This window comes from Culex pipiens, chromosome 3 (genome assembly GCF_016801865.2).
Source record: "Culex pipiens pallens isolate TS chromosome 3, TS_CPP_V2, whole genome shotgun sequence".
Classification (NCBI taxonomy): domain Eukaryota; kingdom Metazoa; phylum Arthropoda; class Insecta; order Diptera; family Culicidae; genus Culex; species Culex pipiens.
The window spans coordinates 143,377,013-143,401,458 of NC_068939.1; the positions used below are offsets into that span (position 1 = coordinate 143,377,013).

The window sequence follows — 24,446 nt, forward strand, 5'->3', positions numbered from 1 at the left end:
TTGGAAGATGATTTTGATCTTGACGATCACTGGAGCGAGCCATCCGAACGGGTCGAATAGCCTGGATGCGTCGGAGAGGAGTTGACGCTTCGTGTTCGGGCTGTTGATGTCCAGGTTGACCTTGAACTCGAACCAGTCACTAGTTGGAGACCAGTGAATCCCAAGTGCCTTGACCGACGCTGTCACGTTCGTGAACTCAACAGGGACTGGTCCCTGTCGGCTGTCTGCGATGTTCTCCAGCAGCTCGGGTGCGTTGGAGGACCACTTTCGGAGGACGAATCCAGCTTCGCCCAGGATGGTTGTGATCTGGCCAGCTAGCTCTTGAGCTTCTTCAACTGTGTCGGCGCCGGACATCAGGTCGTCCACGTAGAACCCTTTGAGGATCCTGTCAGCTGCTACGGGGTGCTTCTCAGCGTTGTCTCGGGCCGCTTGTCGGAGAGACTCGGTCGCTAAGTAGGCTGCGCTTGATGTGCCGTACGTCACCGTCGTCAGACGGTAGTGCTGCACCGGTTGTTCGGGATCATCGCGCCAGACGATCCGCTGGAAATCCGTGTCCTGCTTGTCCACCCGTACTTGCCTGTACATCTTCTCGATGTCTCTCACGAAGACCACGGGGTAGGTGCGGAAGCGGCAGTAGACGTCGTACAGGTCTTCGTTGTTGTTTGGACCAATCAGCAACCGGTCGTTCAACGACAAACCAGAACTGGTTCTGCACGAGCCATCGAAGACGACACGCAACTTCGTTGTTGAACTGTCCTCCTTCTGGACTGCGTGGTGAGGCAAATAGAAGCACTCGCTGGGGTGCTTGTCGACTTCGGATTGCGGGATGAGCTCCATGTGTCCCAGTTGCTGGTACTCGGACATGAAGTTGCGGTAGGCTTGCTTGAACGGCGGATTCGAGAGGAACTTCCGCTCCATCGCATGCAGCCTTCTGAGTGCCGCACCGAGCGAGTCGCCCAATGCCGGCTTGGAGTCGTCGAAGGGGAGCCGAACCACGAATCGGCCCTCGTCGTTGCGCCTGGTGGTTGTGTTGAAGATGTCAACAGCGCGCTTCTCGTCGGCAGTGAGTACCTTGGCCGCAGGCACTTCTTCGGTTTCCCAAAACTTGCGCAGCGTCTGGTCAATGTTGACATCCAGCTGCACCGTAAAGGACACCAGATTTGTTTGCAGCACTGTTTCACCACCGAACTTGCCGGCGACGAGCCAGCCGAGCGATGACTTCTGGGCCACGGGTAGACCGTCCTCGTCTGTGACCTGGCCCGCTTGTAGAATCGGCAGGAACAGCTCGGCGCCTAGGATGACGTCTACCGGTCCCGTTTTGTAGTACTCCGGATCGGCTAGCTGGAGCCCTCGGAGTAGTTCCAATTGCTTGGGCTTGAAGCTTTGGCACGGTGTGGGGGGAGCCAACACTTCGAGCACGTACGCCTGCGTCTTCATCACCACTTCGTCGCTGAAACGGGGTGCAATCTCCAGCAGCGCCATTCCCCGGGTGGTTCCTGCTTGTGTCCCGGCAACTCCGGTTACTGGGAACCGCGCGTTGCTCCGGCTGATCCCGAGTCGCGTCATGCAGGCCTCGCTTATCAGCGACGCGCCAGAGCACGAGTCTATCATCGCCCTAGCAGTGTGGAAGACACCATTCTTACCGCGCAGCTTGACGAGCGCAGTGGGTAGAACGGTGATCTTGACGGCTGGATCACTGGTGACCTCCGCCTTGAAACTCGGAACCGTGGGTTGAGTTTCCATGGCCGGTTGCTGGACCGGCATCGCTGCTAGCTGTTGACCCGGAAGCCCTGCGGTAGCTGCCTGTCTGCCGCCGTGTTGACAGAGGAGCGTATGATGACGCTGGTTGCATCCATCAGTCTTGCAGGTGTGCTTCGAGGAACAGGTTTTTGCCGTGTGCGACGTCCTCAGGCAGTTGAAGCAAAGTCTGGACTTCTGCACCAACTCCCGACGGTCGGCGACACTGGACGCCTTGAACGCTTCGCACAGGAACAGCAAGTGCTCTTTGGAACACTTTGGGCAGGGCTGCGGTGTTGCGACGTAGCTCTGCACCTTCTTCTCAGTTGGCTTGGCCGGCTGCTTTCGTATCTCCTTCTTCGCCCCCGCTCCACTCAAGGTGCACTTTCGTGTGAATGATGAGCAGGTTTCGATGGCGTCGCACCGGTCCTCAAGGAACTTCAGGAAGTCCGTGAGGCTCGGGTTCTCCAAAGTGACGAGTTTTTGCGCCCAAAGCGCCTGCGTCTCCTCGTCGATCTTCTCCAGGAGCAGCTGGATCAGCCAGGGGTCCCGCGACTGGTACTGCTCGCCCAAGACGTCGAGCTGCCGAACTACCTCGTCCGAGGTCGTGACCAGCTTCTGGAGGTTGCCAGCGGTTGCGTCTGACACGACAGGTTGGTCCAGGAACTCCTTCACCAGTGCGAACACGGTGTACTTCTTCTGGTCGTACTTCCTCAGCAGCTTGTCCCACGCCAGCGGGTAGTTGTCATCCGAGATGCCGAATGAGCTGATTTGGGATGCTGCGTCGCCCTCCAGCAGCGACTTCAAGTACTGCAGCTTCTGCGATGGCCGCAGCGACTCCTTGCTGTGGATGGTGCTGACGAACAGGTCCTTGAACGAAAGCCATTCTTTCCGGACTCCCGCGTACTTCGGGATGTTGATTGGAGGAAGCCGGACGTTGATGAAGGGATCCGGTTGTGCTTGAGCTGGTTGTCCTACTGGAGGAGGGTTTCCCTGCTGAATCTGGTTCAGCTGGGCTGCGTGGGCCGCTTGATTGGACAGGAGCGCTCGTTGCGTTTCCAACAGCGCCGCAACCGCAGTTTTTAGGTTGTTCGCCGGCTCAGCGAACGATCGATCGCTGGCGCCGGAACCTTCGTCGAGTGCAGCGTAGATCGCCTTCGCTGCATAGTACCGATCTTCAAACTCCTTCCGGTAGTCGAAGACCGAGACTAGGGTTTCCAAGGTGGTCGCTGAGGTTCCGTCCTCGAACTGGTCCTGGACGTCGAAGAAACTGTTCCCCAGCGCCTCGAGGCGCACCAGACGCTCCCGGACCTCAGAGAGTGAGGGGTTTTGCGTCTTCACTCGTTCCGCGGTTTCGAGTTCGCGTTTCACTTTCGCAAAGAGAGAATTCCGTTTCGCGGTGATCGATTCCATCGGGAAATCGCACGGTTCAACTTATTCGGTTCGCGAAGGACCATAAATGTTTGCGGTCGAAACGAAATAAAGAAAGTCGCGACGAACTCTAAAAAACGTGTTTCTCTTTATTCTGCTCGTTCGAGAATGATCTCTCCTAACGGAAGTTTTTGGGGGAAGTGACGTTTACTGGGCCTTTTTCTGTGTCAGTGTGTGTGTGATGTTGTGTTGGGAAGTGGACTGTACACGGTTAAGGGGTTTAAGTCAAATTCTACACACTGCGTTTGTTCTACCCAAACAATATTGTTATCTAACAAAAATGCCTAAGTTGTAATTCATGAAAATATCATCCAGTTTCAAGTTCAAAAATTATTTGTTTCTTTTGAGCTATTTTTTACTATTTTAAACAATATGTTTGGCAAAGATGACTCCATATGCATTATTTAGCATGATGAACAGTATTGCTAAACATATTAGTAATATTCATTAATATACATATTAAAACAGTGGGGTGGCCGTCTTACCCCCAGCTCCCCTAAGCAGACCCAAAAGAGGGCTGAAGAAAAAAAGAACTAAGCTGAAAATAGGAAAATCGGCGTTGCCCAATGCACTCGACTGATTGGAATGCATTTGGATTTTTTTTTAATGCTTGTAAAAGGAATAGAACAACTTTTAGCAAAAGTGAAAATAAACAGAAATGTTCACAAAAAGTTTCTCTACTCGTTGGTGTACTTGGTTTTAGTCAATTTTAAGGAACACTCCAGATTATCCAAACACGACCGCTTAGAGTGCCCATATTTGGCCAAAATGCTAGCTTTATATGTCCATACAGATCCTAAAAATATCAATAAATATAAGTTTCCCGCGAATTTTTCATACTTTTTTTTCTCTCCTTTTACTGAATATTAATTGAAATAATTTTGAAAAATATTAAGAAAATTGGTCCATCAGAGAATTAACCTTCGATCCCTTTATTGATTTGCAGACATGCCATCGTCCTCGTCGCGACCCGCCGCCGCCACCATCGCTCCAATCGTTCCAGTGGCCTCACTGTCCAGCCTATCCAGCCAGCTGGGAAGTGGCGTCGAGCACAGCCCACCAGTCGTAAGTACCCCACAATCAATCCTTATATTCTAAACCGCGTCTTCATCAACTAGAAGCGTTCCTTTATTGGTGCTGATTGAAAATTGCTCTCCTTCGCTCACTTGACACTGATTTCGAGGAGGTCACGCGCACGTTTCGTGCACGTGATGCAGTCACGAACCACACATGGCGTGCTTTCGCAAAAATGCAACGCAATTTTTCGCTAATCGGGCTTGATAAAGCGAGTTAAGATTAGAAATTGTGAAGTTTCACGCTATCAAAGAAAACGTAAAATTGATAACGTACGACTGTGTCGGGAGCTTTTCGGCAAGGTGTTTTCGACTTTGCACGGTGCGTCGAAAAAAAAGGAAAACATCTCGTGTCGGACCATACCTGGCCTTGACGGTTCCCAAATTACGTCATGTGTTTGCTTTTGGCTGTTTTGCTGCTTGTGATAAGAATGGAAAGAGGATGTTCTGGCAAACATTTCGAGAGCTGGTGCTAATTGGTCTTACCTTGTGAAGATTTAAAAATATTGTTGAGAAGTCAGAATCCACAAAAGTTTCCATTTCTGTCAATATTTCAAAAAAATAAAATAAAATTTAAATAAGATATTTCTCACTCAAGAAGAAGAAATCAAAAAGCAACACTTTAACCCACTTCAACAATGTTGCAAATGTTTAAATATATAACAACTAAATTGCTTGAAGAAGCCACGACAAACTTTCGTGCAATTCGACCAGAAATAATGACTGACGATGGCAGTGCCGGTTTGTTGTTTTCCCTTTTCTACTCATATGTTTTTGTGTATATCACTTTCACCTAGTGGCTCGGGCTGTTCGTTCTTCGAAAAGTATTTTCTGCTACCCAGCTGCATACGAACAGACGAGAGTTATTTAACGGTTTTGTTTTCTAACCGATTTGCTTAACCCTTGACACTTTCTACCGACCAAAAATTGTCAAAAGCATGGTTCGATTTTTGAATGGGTAAAAAGAATTTATTTGGCAGCCCTGTCGAATAACATTGCATCTTTATCTGTTTTTTTATGTCCATTTTTCAATACAGATTTTTGTAATCTCGATGAAAATTGTGACCAGATAATCTATATTTTCAACCGCTTTTCGGCTGTCATAAGTTGATGAAACCTAATACACTGAACCCTCGGTGGTTGGTCACTTTTTCGTTTGACACTTTTTTAGTTTGTACCCCGTTAGTTGGTCAAAGTCAAACTAAAAAGTGAGGAACTGTCACTTTTTACACGGCTTTCACGCACACTTTCAAAACAAACGTTTGATAGTGTGTGTGAACTCCGTGTAAAAGGGGTGTAAAAAAAAGTAACCCAAGACCTTTGGCATATTGAACCGTGCCTTTGCCGTATGGGCCACCATGGTTCGGTGACTAAGAGGCGGTCATTTGCCCATATAAGCCACTCAATAGGATGAACTGTTCCAATGAACGAATGAACACGCGAGAGGACTATACTCTCGCAAAATAGCACTTCCCTCGCGTTTCTTCTCGTTCTTTAACATTGGGTGTATATTTAAGACAGTTTGTCAACAGTAAAAAATAATCATAGTAATACAACTTCTGGAGTCGTGACTAACATTACAAAAGGGCCAAACATTCAATATTATGCCCACTTAAAAGGTTTTTCGTTTTTTTGTTTCCACAGTTTTCAAAATATTTTTTTCAAGAAAATCATGAAATTTGACCATTAGTTACTGAGATATTGGCATCAGAAAATGTGGGAGTGTTTGAATGAGACTTAAAAAACTTTTTTATGTTTCTTTTTTATTTATCCGCACTGGTCGTGGCCGGCGCTGTGATTGGCTAGCATGATAGAGACATTTGTAATTTGCGAAGTGGTGATGATTGGTTCCTACTCTTCATCTGTGGTCCACGGAGCAATTCTTTGAGGTATTAAAATCAAAATAAACAAATTGTAAGAAATGGTTAAAAAAAATAAAATTAGATTTTTTTCTAAATAGTCATCAGAAAATTAACTCAAAATTTACATATTTTCGAACATTTGCGTACCATTTTTGTATGTACAGCTGCCAAAATTGAATGGAGACTTAAATGGGTGAACCAATTACACTTCTTTGGTCTTAGAGAAGGCACCCCACAAAGTTTGAGTAAATAAAAAAAAATACAAAAAAAAAAATCGAAATCGACCGATTTTATTGAGAATTGCTCATCGTGGAATGTGGACAGATTTTGCGTATTATTATTGCGAAAATTGTTAAAAAAAACTTAGATACTTTGAATGAATAATTATATCGAAAAAGGGGTTACAGTCAACCATCCAAGTTTTTCCAAAATTAAACTTGTTTTGTGTAAGTAATACGTAATTACGCAATCATTCTCCAAATCCTCTCTTCTTCGAAACTTCAAAATTTCAATGGAAATGCAAGTGCAATCAGCTGGAGTCAATTTAAAATGTATTTTCAATATTTGGGTTTATTTAAAAATCTTTTAAATGTTTGAAATTTTCGATGTACCGAAAAGAAATTTCGCAAATTTAACATTTTTGATAACTAATGATTACAAAACAACTGAACTAATGTAAAATGCATTTTAAAACACTTTTTCTCATTGAAATGTTGAAAAAAATTACATGTTATTTTTTTTTTGCTTTATGGCTTTACATTGTGATACATTTGCATGTTTTCTTCACTTTTTATCAGAATTTTTTGAAAAAGTTTTAAGAAAACAGCGATGATTTTGTGATGAAACTTTTTTTTCAAAAATAAAAATAAATAAAAATAACCCTGGGCTTTGTCATAATGAGTGTCATAGGTTTGATGCTTGTTTGGCAAAGAGTATGATTTGATTCGATGTGGAATTAAAATCGAAGTGTTCAGTATATTGCTGAAGCTTCCATTTTTACACATGGACACCACTTCATGCTGCGAGAACCCACTTTGGCGTAGTCTCAGGGCTTAATCGATGGCCGGTAAGCTGTCATCGAGACAAGGAGGTTCTCTGATAGTGGAAATATCACATTTGTACAATGAACCGCTACATATGTGATTTTTCCCTATCTTAATGTGGGTGTCAGGTTAGGATGCGGGTTTAAAAAAATAGTGATTGTAGAATTTAGAATTTTAACTATAAATATCAACTTTTTATACTTTGCCTTTAGTTATTTAGGGACAAAATTAGTAACAGTGAATTTAGTAATTCTATCAGAATCGGTGATTTTCATTCAAGTAGCATAAAAACCATTCTGATTTGTCAAAATTTCCATAGAGTCTCGATCAATCAATAGTGAAATGATATCGGACTAAATTCGTTGATCTGTTGAACTAACGGTTGTCGGATTATGATTGTATCGACCATTGTTGCGAATCGAGGATCTACTGGAGTTTTGACGATCAAATGGTCGTCTTTTTTTCATTTCACGACTTGTAAAATATCAACTGTTATTTTTTTTTTTTGTTTTTAAAAGAAGCCAGACAGGTTTTAAAAGAAACGTTTTTTTTGGTTAATAATTAAAATGTCGGGGATTTGAGATAAGAGTAGCTTTCGGATAGGTTGCTTTAAATCTTGTATTCAATTCAAGTTAGGTAGTTATCCGCAAATGAATATTTGGACTTATATGAATAATTGAACATTTTGGACTTATGAATAACACACAACTGTGCATTTATTCTAGAGTCAGATCCATACAGCGTCAGTGTTTATTTGGTCGAAGTGTACTAATTCATTGGCAGATCTGATTCTAGTTGTAATGTACGACAAGACTACTGACGGACGTGACAGGACGAGGGCCCAGTTTAGAGGTTTCGACATCAACGATGTGCGGCTGGATCACCCTCCCAAAAAAAAAAAAAAAAAAAAGAAACTTTTTTTTCAAAAATAAAATAAAAATCAAATTTAAATGAATAACTCTGATGAGGGTTAACCGGTGAAAATTGTTGCATAGCAAATTAAGAATGCACTGCGCTGTTTTCAGTAGGTCACATAATGTCAGTGTTTTCAAAACAACCAAACACTGCACTCACTTTTAGCCGGCCGAACATCTCCCGACCGGAATTTGGAGTTAAGTAAGAGACTGATAGCGCGACCTAATCCGTATCGCAAAATCCCGATTAACACCTGATATCTCAAGGGTGATGCAACGATTCTACGATGACGTTGATTGACATTTTTTTTTAAATGTGGTTGCACCTTAACTTGCGATGATGTGTCAGCACAGCGCTCGTTCGATGCCACATCGCCAAAGTCGTACTTAAGATACCGCACTAATGCTACTGACTGGCTGGCTGGTAGCGCTTCAAGGTTGTATGGCTAAAAATAAGCGAACCATGCAAATTGTTGTGTGTCTGAGTTAGACAAAAGATAGACATTTAGAATGTGGGTGGTTGCACTGTGAAAATTGCTAAAAATGTGATAAAAACATGTGAGTCTAATTTAAAATATAAATCAAATCAAGTTTAAATCTACAAAACGTTATCCAAACAATGTTACAACAAAAATCAATTTTCAACTGTGCCAAACGATACGAGCAAAAAAAAAGAATCAGTCACGAAAGAGGACTAGATAGAACCGGATTACGCAAGCACGTTTATTTAGTCGCCTGCGTGCAAAGAACACGTGATATTTCCACCAAAAAAAAAAAATGAACAAAAAAACCACTCCGAGAGTGTTAGACACCAACACAGCCGCAGTAGGCGGTTCCGGCTCTGTTTCGTGTTCTTCACATTTGCGTTCGTTTTTTTTCGGGTTGCAGCAGCTCGTGCTAAGTGGTTAGATAAGAACGGAGCGTACGCACGATCACATGTGTGAATGGGTTGTTACGTAGATAATCGGGGAATTTTGTAAAGGAAAGATCTTTTTTTTCCTGTACTGCATTTCTACGCATAATTGTCCCATGTTCAAAAAGTGCAACTGAGAAAAACGCAACAATTTCTGTGTTTCTACGCATAATTGTCCCGTGAGTTCCTTTCCTCCATATGTGTCCCTAATCGCCCCAGTTAGTAGTTTATCACTCTTATTTATGATCCTCTTGCTATACAATACGAAGCAGGACATAATGCTTCGTTAAACTAATGATTCCGTGAATGAAAATACTTGTTGGGACAATTATGCGTACACCCAAAGTTAAAGAACGAGGGGATAGTCCTCACGAAACTAAACGTGAGGAAAGTGCTATATTTCGAGAGTATAGTCCTCTCGCGTGTTCATTCGTTCATTGGAACAGTTCATCCTATGAGTGGCTTATATGGACAAACGACCGCCACTTAGTCACCGAACCATGGTGGCCCATACGGCAAAGGCACGGTTCAATATGCCGAAGGTCTTGAGTTCAAGTCTCGGTACCGGTACTTTTTTTTTGATAGATGAACTTTTTTGGAAAATGAACCATGAGTAAAGTACTCTCGGTAATTTCTGGATTTATCCTCTCCGTCCGCACACAGTACCATTTTACTACCGAATCGTGCTCTTTATCCTCTCGTATGCCGATGCCCAGTTCTGGGTGTAGAAGTGTAACGATGGGACAAACAGACTTGGTGTTGTTTTTAATGAGTTTCCGAACAAAGTACAAGGTTTTATGTGTTTTTCTTAAAATATACGACAAACTAAACTTAAAAATGTCAAAAAGTCAAAATCGCCCAAAAATGACATGGGACAATTATGCGTAGAACGGCAGTGTATTGCTTACAATTGTATACTTGTCCCACGTGATTTTTTTTAAGCTTTTGACTCAACTTGTGTCAAAATTTCGAAAAAAAAGTTCTTTAAATTCTAAAATATTTATTTAGGAAAATTAATCGCATAAATTAATTGGCCCAATGTGGTAAAATAACTTTGCATAGCAAAGCAAAATATTTACTGATTATTTGATTAAATTCTGAACATTCATTTTGAGAAATTGATAGAATAAGGGACTCGAAAAAGCATGAAGCACAATTCATCAAAACAAAATTTTTAACATGCAAATGTGGATTTGTAAACAAGCTGTCTTTCTTGCTCACTACATTGATTATCCACATAGCAGAATAGACTGCTTGTTTACACATTGTCTTGTCTTGTGGAACAAAAATAATGGGTTAGCTCTTTCTTTTAAAACATGTTTTGGAACACTTTCATTTCTTGTATATATTAATAAAAGCAATTATCTAGTTGATAAGAGATGAGTTTATGTTGTTTTTTAAAAGACATTTTGCTCAGTGAGGAAATAACCAGCTCTTTCTCAATTGAATTTTAGAATAAAATGTTACTTAATCCACCATTAGGATGTTGGTGCCTTACTCACATTTAGAGTGTAATGCTAGGTAATATCTGAGATCCGGCCTCCACAAAGTTTATAAATAACACTTAAGTGCTTATAACTTTTGATAGGGTTGTAAGATCTTCAATCTACTGAACTCGTTGGAAAGGTCTTTTGATTACTTATCCAACGACAGGTCGCATGATAGATCCGGACAACGTTTTTGTCAAAATATGTGAGATCCGGCCTCCAAAAAGTACATAAATAACACTTAAGTGCTTATAACTGTTGATAGGGTCGTCAGATCTTCTAACTATTGAACTCGTTGAAAAGGTCTTTTGATTACCTACCCAACGACAAGTCGCATGATAGATCCGGACAACGTTTTCATCGAAATATATGAGATCCTGCCTCTAAAAAGTTCATAAATAACACTTAAGTGCTTATAACTTTTGATAGGTTTGTCAGATCTACAATCTTTTGAATTCGTTGAAAAGGTCTATCGAATACCTTTCTAAAAATGTGTAACATGATGGGATTTCTTACAAAAACCACCCTTTTTACAATCTTCTGGACTTTTGTTAAAATCGTTTTTTTAGCATAACTTTTGAATTACTTAACTGAACTTTATCATTTTTAGTAGCGACTTACGGGACCCCAAGACGGATCAAATGAGACCAAAACCAAATCGGGTCAGCCAGTGCCGAGATAACTCAGTGCAGTTTTTTTATCAACATCCCACCATACACACAGACATTTGCTCAAAATTTGATTCTGAGTCGATATGTATACATGAAGGTGGGTCTAGGAGGTCAACTTAAGAATTTCATTTTTCGAGTGATTTTATAGCCTTTCCTCAGCAAGGTGAGGAAGGCAAAAATATTGAAAAAAAATGTACGCCAAAAATTTAAATGATAATGGTTCCATTTTATAGCAGAAAATGTGAAAAACAAGCAAAAAATTGAAAAGGTGGCAAAATAACCCAAATACTACCAAAAACAAACGTGAACTAAACAAGATAAATGCAAATTAAAATACTTAAAAATGAAAAAAGAAAAAAAAACTAAACAAGAGAAGTTTTTTGTAGAATAAAAGTATTTGGGCAGTAAACGGTTAAAAAAATCTCTCTGTCTTAATTTTTCATTGACGATAACTCGACAACTATTGGTTTGTTTTTCAAATTTGAAAAATGAAATCTTTTGGAAATTTTACCATTTAAAAAAATATTAAAAAATTAAATCTCTGTAAAATTTTACAATCATAAAAAAAATCTAAAAAAATAAAACCTTTGTGAAATTTTACAATCCTACAAAATCTTAAAATATGAAATTTTAAAATTTTCCTTTTTTTTTGCGTTACAAAAGGCTCAAAATTTGTGTCTTAGCCCTTTTAAAATGTTAAGCAGGTATTAAAGTTTTTTTTCGTATTTGGAGGTTTGCCAAACTCGCAAACAAAGCAAATTGTCTGCAGGCTAAACATTTCTGCAAACAAATGCAGGCAAACTGTCAAAAAGTGCGAATTTGTTTGTTTGTCATAATCTAATACCAGCTTAAACGCTAAGTTAAATCTTTCCAACCCTGAATTTAAAATTAAAATTAGTGGTTGATGATGGGAAAGTTTTTGTGAGACCATATGACTGTTAGCTCTGAAAGCATATACTGATTTGATAGTTTTCCTTGCTCTTAATTATTTAAAAATCATGTTTTCACGTAACAGTCTAGACTTAATACTTAATACTTCTATGAAATTGTCCGGCCCTTAAAAAGACATTTAAAACGTTTTATATCCAGGAAAGCATTTAAAAAATCAAACATTAAAAGTAAAGATTTCCTAACCTTTGTGAAACTTTGGATGATGCTAAATTGATCAATTTCACTATCCTTTTTTCAATGGCCAGCCCAATTATGCACAGTTAACCGGACATACGATTCGTTGCTCAAAATAAAAACAGCAACTTTCGTTTGAATGCGAGGAATACACTAACGTGGGAATTCCCTACTCGTTTATCATGATATTAGAGAACAACACATTGATGACTTCATTTGCTCGAATTTTTAAATGATTCGCTTCACTTTTCTACAAACTATTCAGAAGCAACCACTTTTAGCTCCCTCCAACTCGTTATCTCATTCCACACACCGTATAGTCCAAACTAGCAACGACTAGAAAACGAGCAGTGATAGTGTTGTAGTGGCCCGACTAATGCTAGTGCAAACACTAAATCGGTTTTGTACTTTGAACCCGCTCGCCTGACTCTGAATAGCTGCCGCGAGCGGCGCGACGCCGACGTCAACGTCAAGGCCCCCTCCCAGTGAAACGCCAAAACGATCGTGACGCATCATCGGCATGACGGATTTCTCGGCGATTTCTCCCCCCGAAAGTGTAAAATATCCGCACGCGCCGGAGTCAGTAGGTTCCAATACTGCCAAGTGTGGCTCTACCAATACTAGGTTACGAAGTCACCAACGCAGATATTGGTGAAGGTTGGGAAGGAATTCCATTGAAAGAGCTCGGTGACGTCACGTCGCACATGTCGACGACGACCGGTTCAGCGTCGTCGTCGCGCCCTGATGACGCGATTATCTCGCCGGTGGTGTGCTCTGTTGGATCATCCACTCATCTCTGTGTTTTTCTAGCGCGGAGTTGACCTAATCGCGCGCGATCATCCGATGTGCATCAACCTGTAAATATAGCGCTGCAATTTTGCTGAAAAACAACAACAAGACCTGGGGAAGAGGCTTGGCAGTGTTGCACGTCCGAGCAGTGTGAGTGACCACATGAACGCCGACGAAAGCAAAAATGCACGAAATACCAACCAACTCGACGCGATGCGATAACACTCGCTCAGATTGGCGGACGACGCCAGCGCCACTAGCGGACAACGCACGAACCTCGCCGCATGACGCATGACCAGCGTGGAAGTTTTGATGTGGTTTTTGGTTTATGCGCGCGCGCGCAAGTCCACGTCTTCTTCTTGCCGTTGATCTACACAGCGTTGATCACGCGTGAGTTCGCGAGCTGAAGAGCTGGGTGGCTTGGCAACAACCGATCGAGAAATCGAGAGAAAGGAATTTCTTCAAGTTTGTTCTATTTTCTTGAAGTTGTTGCCAGAATTAGCATGCAACTTCGGGTCGGACCAACTTCACCTGGGCGATACAATAATGACTGACGTCATTACGAGCCATGAAGCCACGAACGAAACGTGTAATTACGGCCATAACTTGAAACCACCTGTGTGAGTCGGTGAACTCTGCTGCCAGCGCTACTGCAAGCTTGTGCTTGTAATTATTCCGGCGAAAAGCGGTCTTCGTCCGTACGGCCCCGAAACGAGAGTTTCGCAAAGGTTCGTCAAAAGTACGACATGCCATCGCCGGTGGCGGTGGAACTCACGAAACTTCTCCTCCTAATGGGTTTGGTTGAAAGCAGAGCGATCGTGTTGAGGGGGAAAAGTCTTGGAGGTTCGAGATCAAACTCCACCAACCACCGATATTCAAACAATAAAAGAAAAAAGCACGACTTCACGACGATCGCAAGGTCTTGGCCACACCACGCGATGACTTTTAAATGGGACAGCAGCAGCATGGTGTGTGCGGTGGTCGCTGAGTTGGCAAACTGGAAAAACAACAACGTGGTGGTTTGGTTTTGAACGTGAACTTGTGCGACTCTCGATGCTTTCAGTCTGTAGTCTGGCTTGAGCAGGTTTGCGCACGTCAACCGGATGAGGAATGTGCTGATCTCCTGCTGGGGAAACAGGTTTTTTCGTTGGAGCGCGGGAAAAAGTCTTCACCGGCGTGTCACGTGGTGTTGACTTTTGGAAATTGTGTTCTGAAAATTGAGACTTGACGACGTTGTGTTCCATTTCTGTTTGGCACTTGGTCGCTAATTGTTTGGCAATGCCCATTATCGTCGCTGTTGTTGTTTTCTTAGAAACTGTTAGATTTATCTACAAACGTGGTCTGCGTCACAAGACATGTTAGCACCTGAAACAACAGTTAAGTGCAGTTGATTCAGCTCATGCGTGCTACCGCAAACAGGGGTGACTTTGATAGAAATTTGGTACATCAATTTTAACGGTCCAGTAATAAGCCAGCATTTGATGCATACATAACACACTTTAAATCGTGACTGTGGAGTTTGTGGAGCCCGTTATCTTTTTTTTTGAGAGTTGGAGTCGGATTCGGATTTGTAAAATCTCCAGGAGCAGGAGTCAGAGTTGAAGTTGCTATATTTCCAGATGCCGAAGTCGGAATCGCTTCAGAAAATACGTGACTCTTCAGACCTGTTTAAATATCCAAAAATGTTGAGCATTTGAAAAAAATGTTGAAATATTGCCTTCGATTTACGATTCTTTTAAGAATCCCACAAATGAATACATCAATCTTAACCCTCTACAACCCAACCCCGCCTTTAGACGGGCTTCGATTTAAAAAATCATCAAACATCAATTTTTCAACCAATTTTTGATCTTTAAAAAGCATTGGAAAGAAGAACTCTTCAAATTATAGAAAATTAATGGGTTCGAAGTTTTACTTGTTTTATGTGACTTTGCAAATGCTTTTAAAAATGTCATTTTTTTAGGTGTCAATTTTGGCTGTGTTTTTTACTAACATTTCCTTTATTTTAAGTAAAAAGAAGTATGCAGTAAAAAGAAGTATGCAGTAATTTTTCTAGTATACCACACTATGCGTCTACGCATTTTTTACAATTTAAATGATAATAGTGCCTTTTTATAATAGAAAATGTGAAAACAAGCAAAAAAAATGAAAAAGTGGCTATAAAAACATGAAAAAATACAAAAAATACTACCAAAAACAAACATAAACTAAACAAGATAAATGCAAATTTAAGTACCAAATATGAAACAAGAAAATCATAAAACAAGAGAAGCAAAAGTTGCTCAAAATGACCTCCTGAACACGGAAAAAATAAAAAAAATTCGAAAAATAATTTGGGCTGTAGAGGGTTAAATGTGTCCTAAATAAATTTAGAGTAAATTTTCGCAGCTTTTTGAAAAAAAAGAATAACAATCATACACTTTTGAGCACTTATTTTAAAAAATGAAGAAAATTATGTTTTTTTTTTCTTAAAATCGATATAAAAGTGGCTATTACTCATTAAAAACTTGAAAAAGAATAATAATGAAGAGTTGAAAACTTTTCAATTGCAATTTCGATTGAAAATCATGCAAAAAAAGTGCATGAAATTCGATTTTTTTCAAAATAATTTCATTATGTTTATAGGACCTTTCAAATAAAACTCTAGAACTATTTTTAAATAATCGTATTTCATGCATTTTTTTTGACATGATCTTTGATCAAATTTGAAATGAAAAGTATTTTTCTTTTTTTAGAGTGCACCATGTTCGAATTATAGCCATTTTTAGATCAACTTGAAAAATTGACCGAGCCACGTAGCCCAGTGGTAACGCTTCCGCCTCGTATGTGGTAGATCGTGGTTCAAATCCCGGTTCGGACCAACACAACTGGCGATCTTTTCCCTTTTGGAATCGATTGCTTAGGAAAAGGAAGGTAGTGTATCGTCACAAACTGGACCTTATCAAGGCACCTTAGGAAGACAACCTATGGAATATTAATATTAACCTTAACATGTTAACATTAAGTTGATCAATAAATTGTCACTGAATCCGCTTTGTAAATGTTGGCCCCGATACTCTTCACAGGTATTCCCTCAGGAACTGGGAAAGATTTACTGTTTTTTACTTTAAAAAAATCATAAATTTTTCAATGTGCCAATTTCTGATTATAATTTTTTCATAAAGCTGAGAAAATTTGCTCTAAATTCGTTTTAGAAACGTTGAAGATTGATCTTTTCATTTTTGAGATTCTTAAAAAAAAATCGTCTAAAATAAATCAAATCTAAATGTGGCCCTCTTGAAATGTTAGTCTTAATTTACAATTTTCAATAAGAGATCAAAACATTTTTGGAATGATTCATTGTTGTACTTCAAACATTCTGAGATATCGTCATTTGATAATTAATTGCCATTCTTGGGCACTAATTTAAAATAGCTTATTTATTTAAAAATACAAAACTTTTACAAAACCAAATTTTCAATGGAAAATATATAACTCGGCGGCAACATTTTTGCCCACACTTCTCTGTGACTTGAAAGATAATCACTTTGATCCAGTGCTGGTATTCTCGCGCTCTCGCGAAAAAAATCCTCTCTCTCGAGTTCTCGCCGCTAGTCTCGAGCTGCCGAGAGAAACTCACCGATTGCCCGTGCCCTCCTTCCCTCGCGAACGGACTTTCTCGCGAGCCAGAATTGACCTTTCGCGAGAAGTTGAATGTGTTAGAAACAAACAAAAAACAACAAAGCGGTTGAAGTTACACCTCTATATCATCGCCTGGTTCGCATTCATAAACCTGATAATTAAATTGCTAGATTGGGACAAACGGCCAGCACGAGGCGCTCGCAAGCGCTCGCGGCGAGAGCGAGAACGCGAACGAAAATGCGAGCGCTAGCGAGAAGAGAAAAGTACTATAATTTCTTTCCCTCGCTCGCGAGCGAGAAATGCTTTCCTTCTTCTCGTTCGAATTCCAACACTGCTTTGGTCGCTAAATATTACAACACAATTCGAAAACCTTAAAAAACGATTTTGGGAGTTCAACTGTTATAGGTAAAATGTGATTTGAAATATTTACTGATGACAGCTAACCGATTGCAAATTCCTTCCTGGACAGGGATGGAATAATCGCAAAAAAATCATTATCGCTTGCAAACTTTCTTTACCCGCGAAAGAGAGAGAGAGAGAGAGAGAGAGAAAAACACACCCAAAAAAAACGCTCCCAAAATTTTCGAAAAAATCAATCAGTACAGTGAAGTGAAGTGTTTCACGGAGACATGCCAGCATTATATGTGTTGGTGAGAACTGCAGATCGCTGACATGGTTACACGCGGGCAAAAATGTAACATTTTCTGCAGCAAATCCACTGTTGCAGATTATGATATATATTTTTTCTTTGGGTGTAGACAATGTATTGTGATTCTCATTGTTAGCACCACTTGAATCAATTTATTTTGTTTTGTTTCCAAACATTGTTCATCTACGAACAGTGACAGGTCATTTTTTGACGTGTGACATTAAACCTGACATTGACGTGTGACATTGTATACAAGTGTAGTAGTGATATTGATGTTCCGCCGAATAATCCCGGTGATGATTTTTTCAAGTTCCCTTCCGAGTTTTTCTCTTGATGGGCGTCAAAAGATTTGCTTTTGATGAAGATTTTTCCAGCGCTTTTCCGGAGATTTAGATTTTTGAATATTTGAATCTAATTCCAGTTACAGCTCACCAAGTCGCAATGGCCGAGTTGTTAGCATTTTTGCTTACCAATCCAAAGGACGAGGGATCGAACCCCGACTCGAGCGACTTGATTTTTCGTTCATGTTCAGAGTTTCAAGATTTATATTTCCTATACTTTCTCGTTGAGAGCAGATGGGAATCGAACCCAGGACCATTCACTTACAAAGCGAACACCGTATCCAGTCAGCCACGGCCGCTCCCTACTTTAAATTCATTTCTACTATGAAATCTCAAAAATCACATAATCACGTTCATATAAAATTGAACAGTTCATTGAACAGCACTTTGGGTAATAAAAACATGAAACTCTCGATGAATCCTAAGTAAGTTGTTGATCTACCTTCGGATGAACAAGTCAAAAAGCACTTGGGCAAAAACAATGCCCACTATGAAACTACTAACAGCGCTAGTGATTTTGACTATTCCAACGGTTGGTTGCTACGGAGTTTGGTATCGTGTGTTGGATCTACTCTCGCACAATCACCAGCCAATTGAAAGCCCAACATGCGGGGCGGTTCGATTTATGGGCGTTACTACACAGCAAAAAATCCGATGGTAAAATCGCATGCAAAAGCATGCACACCAGCTTCGTCAAAATAAACACTTAATATTACACACTTTTACAATTTTTGCAAACACAAAAAAAAGTTGCAACCGACGGGACTCAAACCCAGCACCTACAGTAGGGACTGGCGCCTTAGCCCGCTCGGCCATCAGACCGATGAAAAACTGGTAGGAAAAACGCATATATGAGCTTGACATTTCGGTCAAGTAGGTTTCCCATACTGATGGGCTACATATTTCAGGGTGTAAAATCACATAAAATTGCATAAAATTATGCAATATTTATTTTACACCCAGGCCTTTTACACGCAGCTGGATTACTACTTTTTTAGCTGTGTACTGTACCGTTTTTAACGTTTTTAACATCAAGTATGTTGAATTCTTGCGAATTTCATGAGATTCCGATTTTGCGCTACCAAGGATTGGCAAATTTGGAAGTCAGCGATAGGGATTGGGACGACAGTAATGTAATCATCAACGTGCAAAGTCTTAGACCGGCTTGGATGCTGGCGGCGATTGGGTGGACCATTTGCTGTGCAGCTTGGCTGCTTGAATTGTGCACCAAACGATTTTCCTCTGGGTGGTTGAAATCGGTTGGGGAACGAATTGTGATAATTAAATAAATTATAAAAAGCTTCACAACACGGAGGAAAAAGAGTTCCCAAAATCGTGAACAAGCGTTCAAAGTGTTCAAATCCCATGGTACGATTTTGAAAAACGTACCATGAAATTTGAACACTATGTTCGTGGTTCCCATTTTCATGAACGCTTTTGGGAATTCTTTTTTCTCCGTGAAGTGAGCTCGCTGGTCTGATTTCTCAAGTACTACATCTCGACAAGGCGTGCACCGTTAATGGTCACGATTTTGCTCTCAATGCCCACGATGAAACTCTCCACTCATTTAAAGACGATTAGACAGAGGATTTCCAAGAAAAAAAGTCCACGCAAGCCGCATCGCAATTACACAACTGACCAGGATTTCCTGTGACCTCGGCGTGATGATCCCTCGGTAGTACGCGCGGTGCCTTATCACATTCAAAAACAAAACATTACCATGAGTGTTCGTGGTTCTTATCTTGCCCTGACTGACTAACTTCAGCGTTGCCCACAGTGGTAATGTTTCTCGGCGGGTATTCCTCAGGAATCCCATGTTTCGATCAATCCTCTTTTAGATGGCGCATGTTTTGGGGTTATTTTCAAAGTCGTTCTTCATCATTCTGCAAAACCCCTTCTTCTGTTCATTGCCCCCCGCCGGCGTCGTCGCCGGCACATCGGATGATGCTGCAGGTCTGATGAAATAATCATTATGTTGGCGCGAATTCGCGGCGGTGACGACGATGAGTTCCCCTCCCTAGTCGTATTATGCTGCCACAAGAACCTGCCCGATCGTCTGCTGCGCTCAGAGAGCGTATAGTTTGCGGAGCTCTCACTCTCCGGTCACTCTGGCCGCGTGGTGCCACTTGCGCGTCATGGTGCAAATTTCCACGCCAAACTGGGCCAGCGGTGCGCCGAAGGAGCTCACCGAGTTTAGTTCAGTTCTCAGCTTGCAGTGGTTCGGTTCGGTTGTCGGTGGACTCGTCGGTATAGTGGTGCCTACTCGGAAGTACCTAGGTCCCCCACATAACTTCCCCTCTGGAAGAGGAGCACACTAGCAGGAGGCAGCAACGGGACACGTGGCCAAGTGTGATTGAACCCCGCAGGAGGTTGGACCCGTGTGAAAAATTGTCCCATCCAAGTGCGCCTTGACTCTCTTGCTTCTGGTTGGGCAGCAGCTGTCAAAGTGATTTCCAAAACTATGCGCTGAGCAAAAATCTCATCAGCAGAAAAAGAACCGTTTCTTCGTCAAGTGGCCGGAACGGAGATACAAAAAACTCAAAGAATCAAAGGCGAAAAAGGGAAAATCTCGAAAGTACCAGAAGGAAAAACGCACCAGAATCGACCGATCCCCCCACCGACAAAAAAAGGAACGAAAGCAAAAAGAAGATGGCCCCGAACGTTGTCGAAACCGGGGTGCTCAAAACCAGCCTCGATAATATCGTAAGTGTCGGATGTGCCTGGTTGAAGCCAGAGGGGGATGGTTTCGTGGAAAGACGTGTGATATCATGTGTGAGGACACGATGTTTTTTTTTTCAACGTTTGGTGACGCCGCGGTGTGAAAATCTATAATTAGGCGACTGTTTACTTATTGACAGAAAAGGGCTTCTGCGATTCGACCTTTGGGCCCGCTAGGACTTTGGGAAAACAAATTTGTTTACTTATGTTGTGGGGTTCTGGGAGATAAACAACACGGAATTTTCTGAGGAAAACTTCGGACCTGGTGGAGACACTTGGTATTTCGGAGTGAAAATTCTCATGTCTAGTTTGTTTTTAAAAGGTCCTATAAGCTATGGGTTTATAGGACCTTCTCAAATAAGACTCGAGACTGGCGAACTCTTTTCAACGTTTAAAGAACACTGCTAATTAACCCAGTGTGGCCACCTTAAATCGTGAAGCTGTTCCGTTAGAAGGTGCAAAACCGGCTTACGCACTTAAACCTAATTTGGTGTCTTAAACTATGTCTGTTCAGACAACCTGTCTATGGTAGATCTGAGCTCTGAAATCAACCGATACCTGTTTTGTGTACAGTCTCCCTCATATTCGGAACAGTTTACAGATCTGCCAATGTTAAACAAATCATAAAAAATCGATAATTGAACATAATGATTTGCTTTTTCCTTCATGTGAAAGCTTTTCTTGCGATCTTTCGATTGATGTATAAACCGGCTGTACATTTTTACGTTTTGTATAAAGTTTTTAAAGAAAAACATTGACCCTTGAAATCCACAAATTTGGAACACTTTTTTCTTACGATAACACACTTTTTTCTCTCCAGGATTACATTTTTTTTTACAAAACTCAAGCTTGTTTTAAACATGGTCTGATAACTTTTTTTGTGTGAAGATTTCATTTAAATTCAGGTGTTCCACAATTGTGGGAGGCACAATAACATCCCACAATTAAGGAACCAGCAATTTGGAGGCAGTGTTTTGCTGTTCTGGATAAAATAGCCTTGAAATTAGGTCTTTTGTTCAAAAATACTATGTTTACTAGTGAAATAGCAAGAGAAGTTGAATTTTGCATCCTATTGACTAATTACCAAGAAAGGGTTCCGAATATGTGGGATGACTGTATCAGTCATTGCTGAAAAATTCGACAAAAAATATTGAAGTTGTCTTTTTTGTAATCCACCGGCAGTCGTGTACGTGTACTTTATACACTCTTCGTAACGAAAATTGCAAGAAAGGGAAAACACGCGACTTCCCGAAGGTTAAGCATAAACAAAAATAAATGCTTTTTTGAACCGAAATTAGTAGTTGAAAAATGTCAGACTTTTGATTGGTAAATCATCTGCAGTTATGAAATTATATCAATACAAAACTTCCTTTTGAATTTCTCTTTAGCGAGTTATAAAAGAAAATCTTTTGATAAAGTTTCTTCTTTTATCAAGTTTTTTTTTCGCATTTTTTCTGAACCTAAAATGACCCGATGTAATATTTCCCACATTACTACTGTGTATCGTAATTTTGCTACCGTCAGTGGGGGTGACTATGGGTCAAAAAACGATACACCTCTCGTAATTTCTTAATAACAAAAACAGTTTAAATAACATCGAAAATCTTTCTACGTAGATTAGTTTACTAACATTTTTCCAAAATATGGTGGATTTTGATGAACACTACCTTTAATGCCAATAGTTTGAAAATTGACCCAATCTCACCCCTTAAAGGGGGTGACATTGGGTCAAATAAAAATAAAATGATACTCAAATACAACGATATGGTAAAAACAAGTCATCCATCAGTGTTTCTTGTTCGAGGGAATCGTATTGACATGCTACACAGCAAATAAAGTAGTAATCCAGCTGCGTGTAAAAGGCCTGGGTGTAAAATAAATTTTGCATTATTCTATGAAATTCTGTGTAATATTACACCATGAAATATGTAGCCCATCAGTATGGGAAACCTTACTGTAGGTGCTTGGTTTGAGTCCCGTCTGTTGCAACTTTTTTTTTGTGTTTACAAAAATTGTACATGCAGCGTGTAATATTAAGTGTCTTTTTTGACGAAGGTGATGTGCATGCTTTTGCATGCGATTTTACCATCGGATTTTTTGCTGTGTACAATGTTTGAGGTGGAGATTTTCAAACATTTTGGTAGTTTTCGAGCAATTCCAACAAAAATAAAAGAAAAATGATTTTTCGAGAAGTCATTTTTGGCCAAAAACGTACCTCAACTTAAGACAGCTGCCAAAATAACAGGATTTGTTCTAGGAACGAGATTATTTCAGTAAAGTCACAGATCGGAAAAAGACTTGAGCTTGACTATCACAGAAAAAAAATGATGGTAATATTCATCAGGAAATTGTGACAGATTTTGTGGCAAAAAGAATGATTAAGAAAATGATGAATTTTCATCAGTCTTCAGTTTTTGATGAATATTCATCAGGTTCACATGTTTACACATTTTTTATGTAATATTACTCAAAAAATTAGGTAATATTCAACCTACCAAATTTTCAACATTCCAAAATTCAACTTTTTTTTTCTGTGTAGCTGCTGAGGGACTGAAACTTTAAATATAATATGTACCAGCCTAAACCAACTTTCAAACACAACAGCGAAAATAAAAAAACTTAGTTTAATCTCAAATCTTAAAAAGAAATGAGTAGTTCAAAAATTGGTAGAATTTAAGTCGACAAGCTTTTTGTATTTCACATAAAAAAGTTGAATTCTGGAAGGTTGAAAATTTGGCTAGTTGAATATTACCTCTTTTTTTGTAATATTACATGAAAAATGTGTAAAAATTGATGAAAATTTTGACACAAAATCTGTCATCATTCCCTGATGAATATTACCATTATTTTTTTCTGTGTTAATTAAATAAACATAGTTTTTTTTTAATAAAAATATATTAAATACTTTTTATTTTTTATTTGATATATAAAAAGTTTGTAAGAACAAGTCTCTCAAAATTTCGATGTATTTTATGATTTGAATGGAACTTGTCCTATCCATTACTCGTATTGTTTCTTTTGCGTCAATGTTTTTTTTGCCATATCGGTGTCTTCAGCAATTTTATACACAGCAAAAAATCACGGTAATACTACATTTTGAAATTTTGACAAATGTGTGAAATTTTACCAATAAATATTTATACGTGTAATTTTACGAAGGCAAAATTACATTCTAAAGGATTAAATCTTTTCTTATCGACCACAAAAAAATGTATTTTTTTCTGTCCTTGATTAACTTTTTTTTTGTTCAACAAAAATATGCCATATTTATAGCTGCCATTTTAAATAAAATTGTGAAATTGTGTTTTGCAACGAGTTCCATACAATATTGTTGTGAAAATCTTAAAAATAAAAACATACCGTCATCAGGGGTGACATTGGGTCTGGGGAGTGAGATTGGGTCATAAAAATTTCAGCGTTTTTGTATGACCCAATCTCACCCCACAGACCCAATGTCACCCCTGACGACGGTAGAAAGAGTTTAGGCTGGTACAAATTTTATTTAAAGTTTTTGTCCCCCCTCCCCCTTCAAAGTTGGCCCGAAAAATCAGGGGGCAAAAAAATATTTTTTCAAAAAACTTCAATATTTTTATGAAAATTTAAGTGCAATTAGTTACAATCAATTTAAAATGAATTCCCCTGCGTTAAGAATCATTTTTAGCATGTTTGGGTTGATTTAAAAATCTTTTGAATTTTTGAAAATTTCCGATGTCTACTATCGCTAAAGTTTTTTTTCGCTATTTTTTTTGTTTTCGTCAAATTTTACATTTTTTGAAAACTTTTATTGCAAAACAACTGAACTAGTGTAAAATACATTTTAAAACACTTTTTCCCTGCAAATGTTGAAACTATGGCATGTTATATTAATATTTATATTTTTTTATTTTTTTGACCCCCCCCACACCCATGACTCCGGCCAGAGCCGAGGGACAAAACTTTTAAAAATATTTGCATCGGCCTTAATAACAGTAAAAATGGATAACACGATACAATAGTCCTTGTAATCAGGATTCCGTGTCTTAATACTCAAACGGAAAAAGTTGATATTTTACCCAAGAACTGGAGGAGAGAT

At 39.9% G+C, this 24,446-nt stretch overlaps 1 protein-coding gene across 4 annotated transcripts in view; it reads left to right on the forward strand.

Annotated features, from left to right (window-relative positions):
• The window catches only part of LOC120415894 (choline-phosphate cytidylyltransferase B-like), a 70,965-nt gene that overhangs the window by 31,142 nt on the left and 15,377 nt on the right, over nucleotides 1–24,446 (forward strand). For 3 of the 4 annotated variants that reach the window (XM_039577533.2, XM_052709424.1, XM_052709423.1), the window contains one exon: nucleotides 4,115–4,233. In XM_039577533.2, the coding sequence (XP_039433467.1) occupies nucleotides 4,115–4,233 (119 nt within the window). Of the gene's footprint in view, nucleotides 1–4,114; nucleotides 4,234–19,848; nucleotides 20,360–24,446 lie in introns of those variants that run through there. The other variant, XM_039577534.2, reaches the window with a different exon arrangement.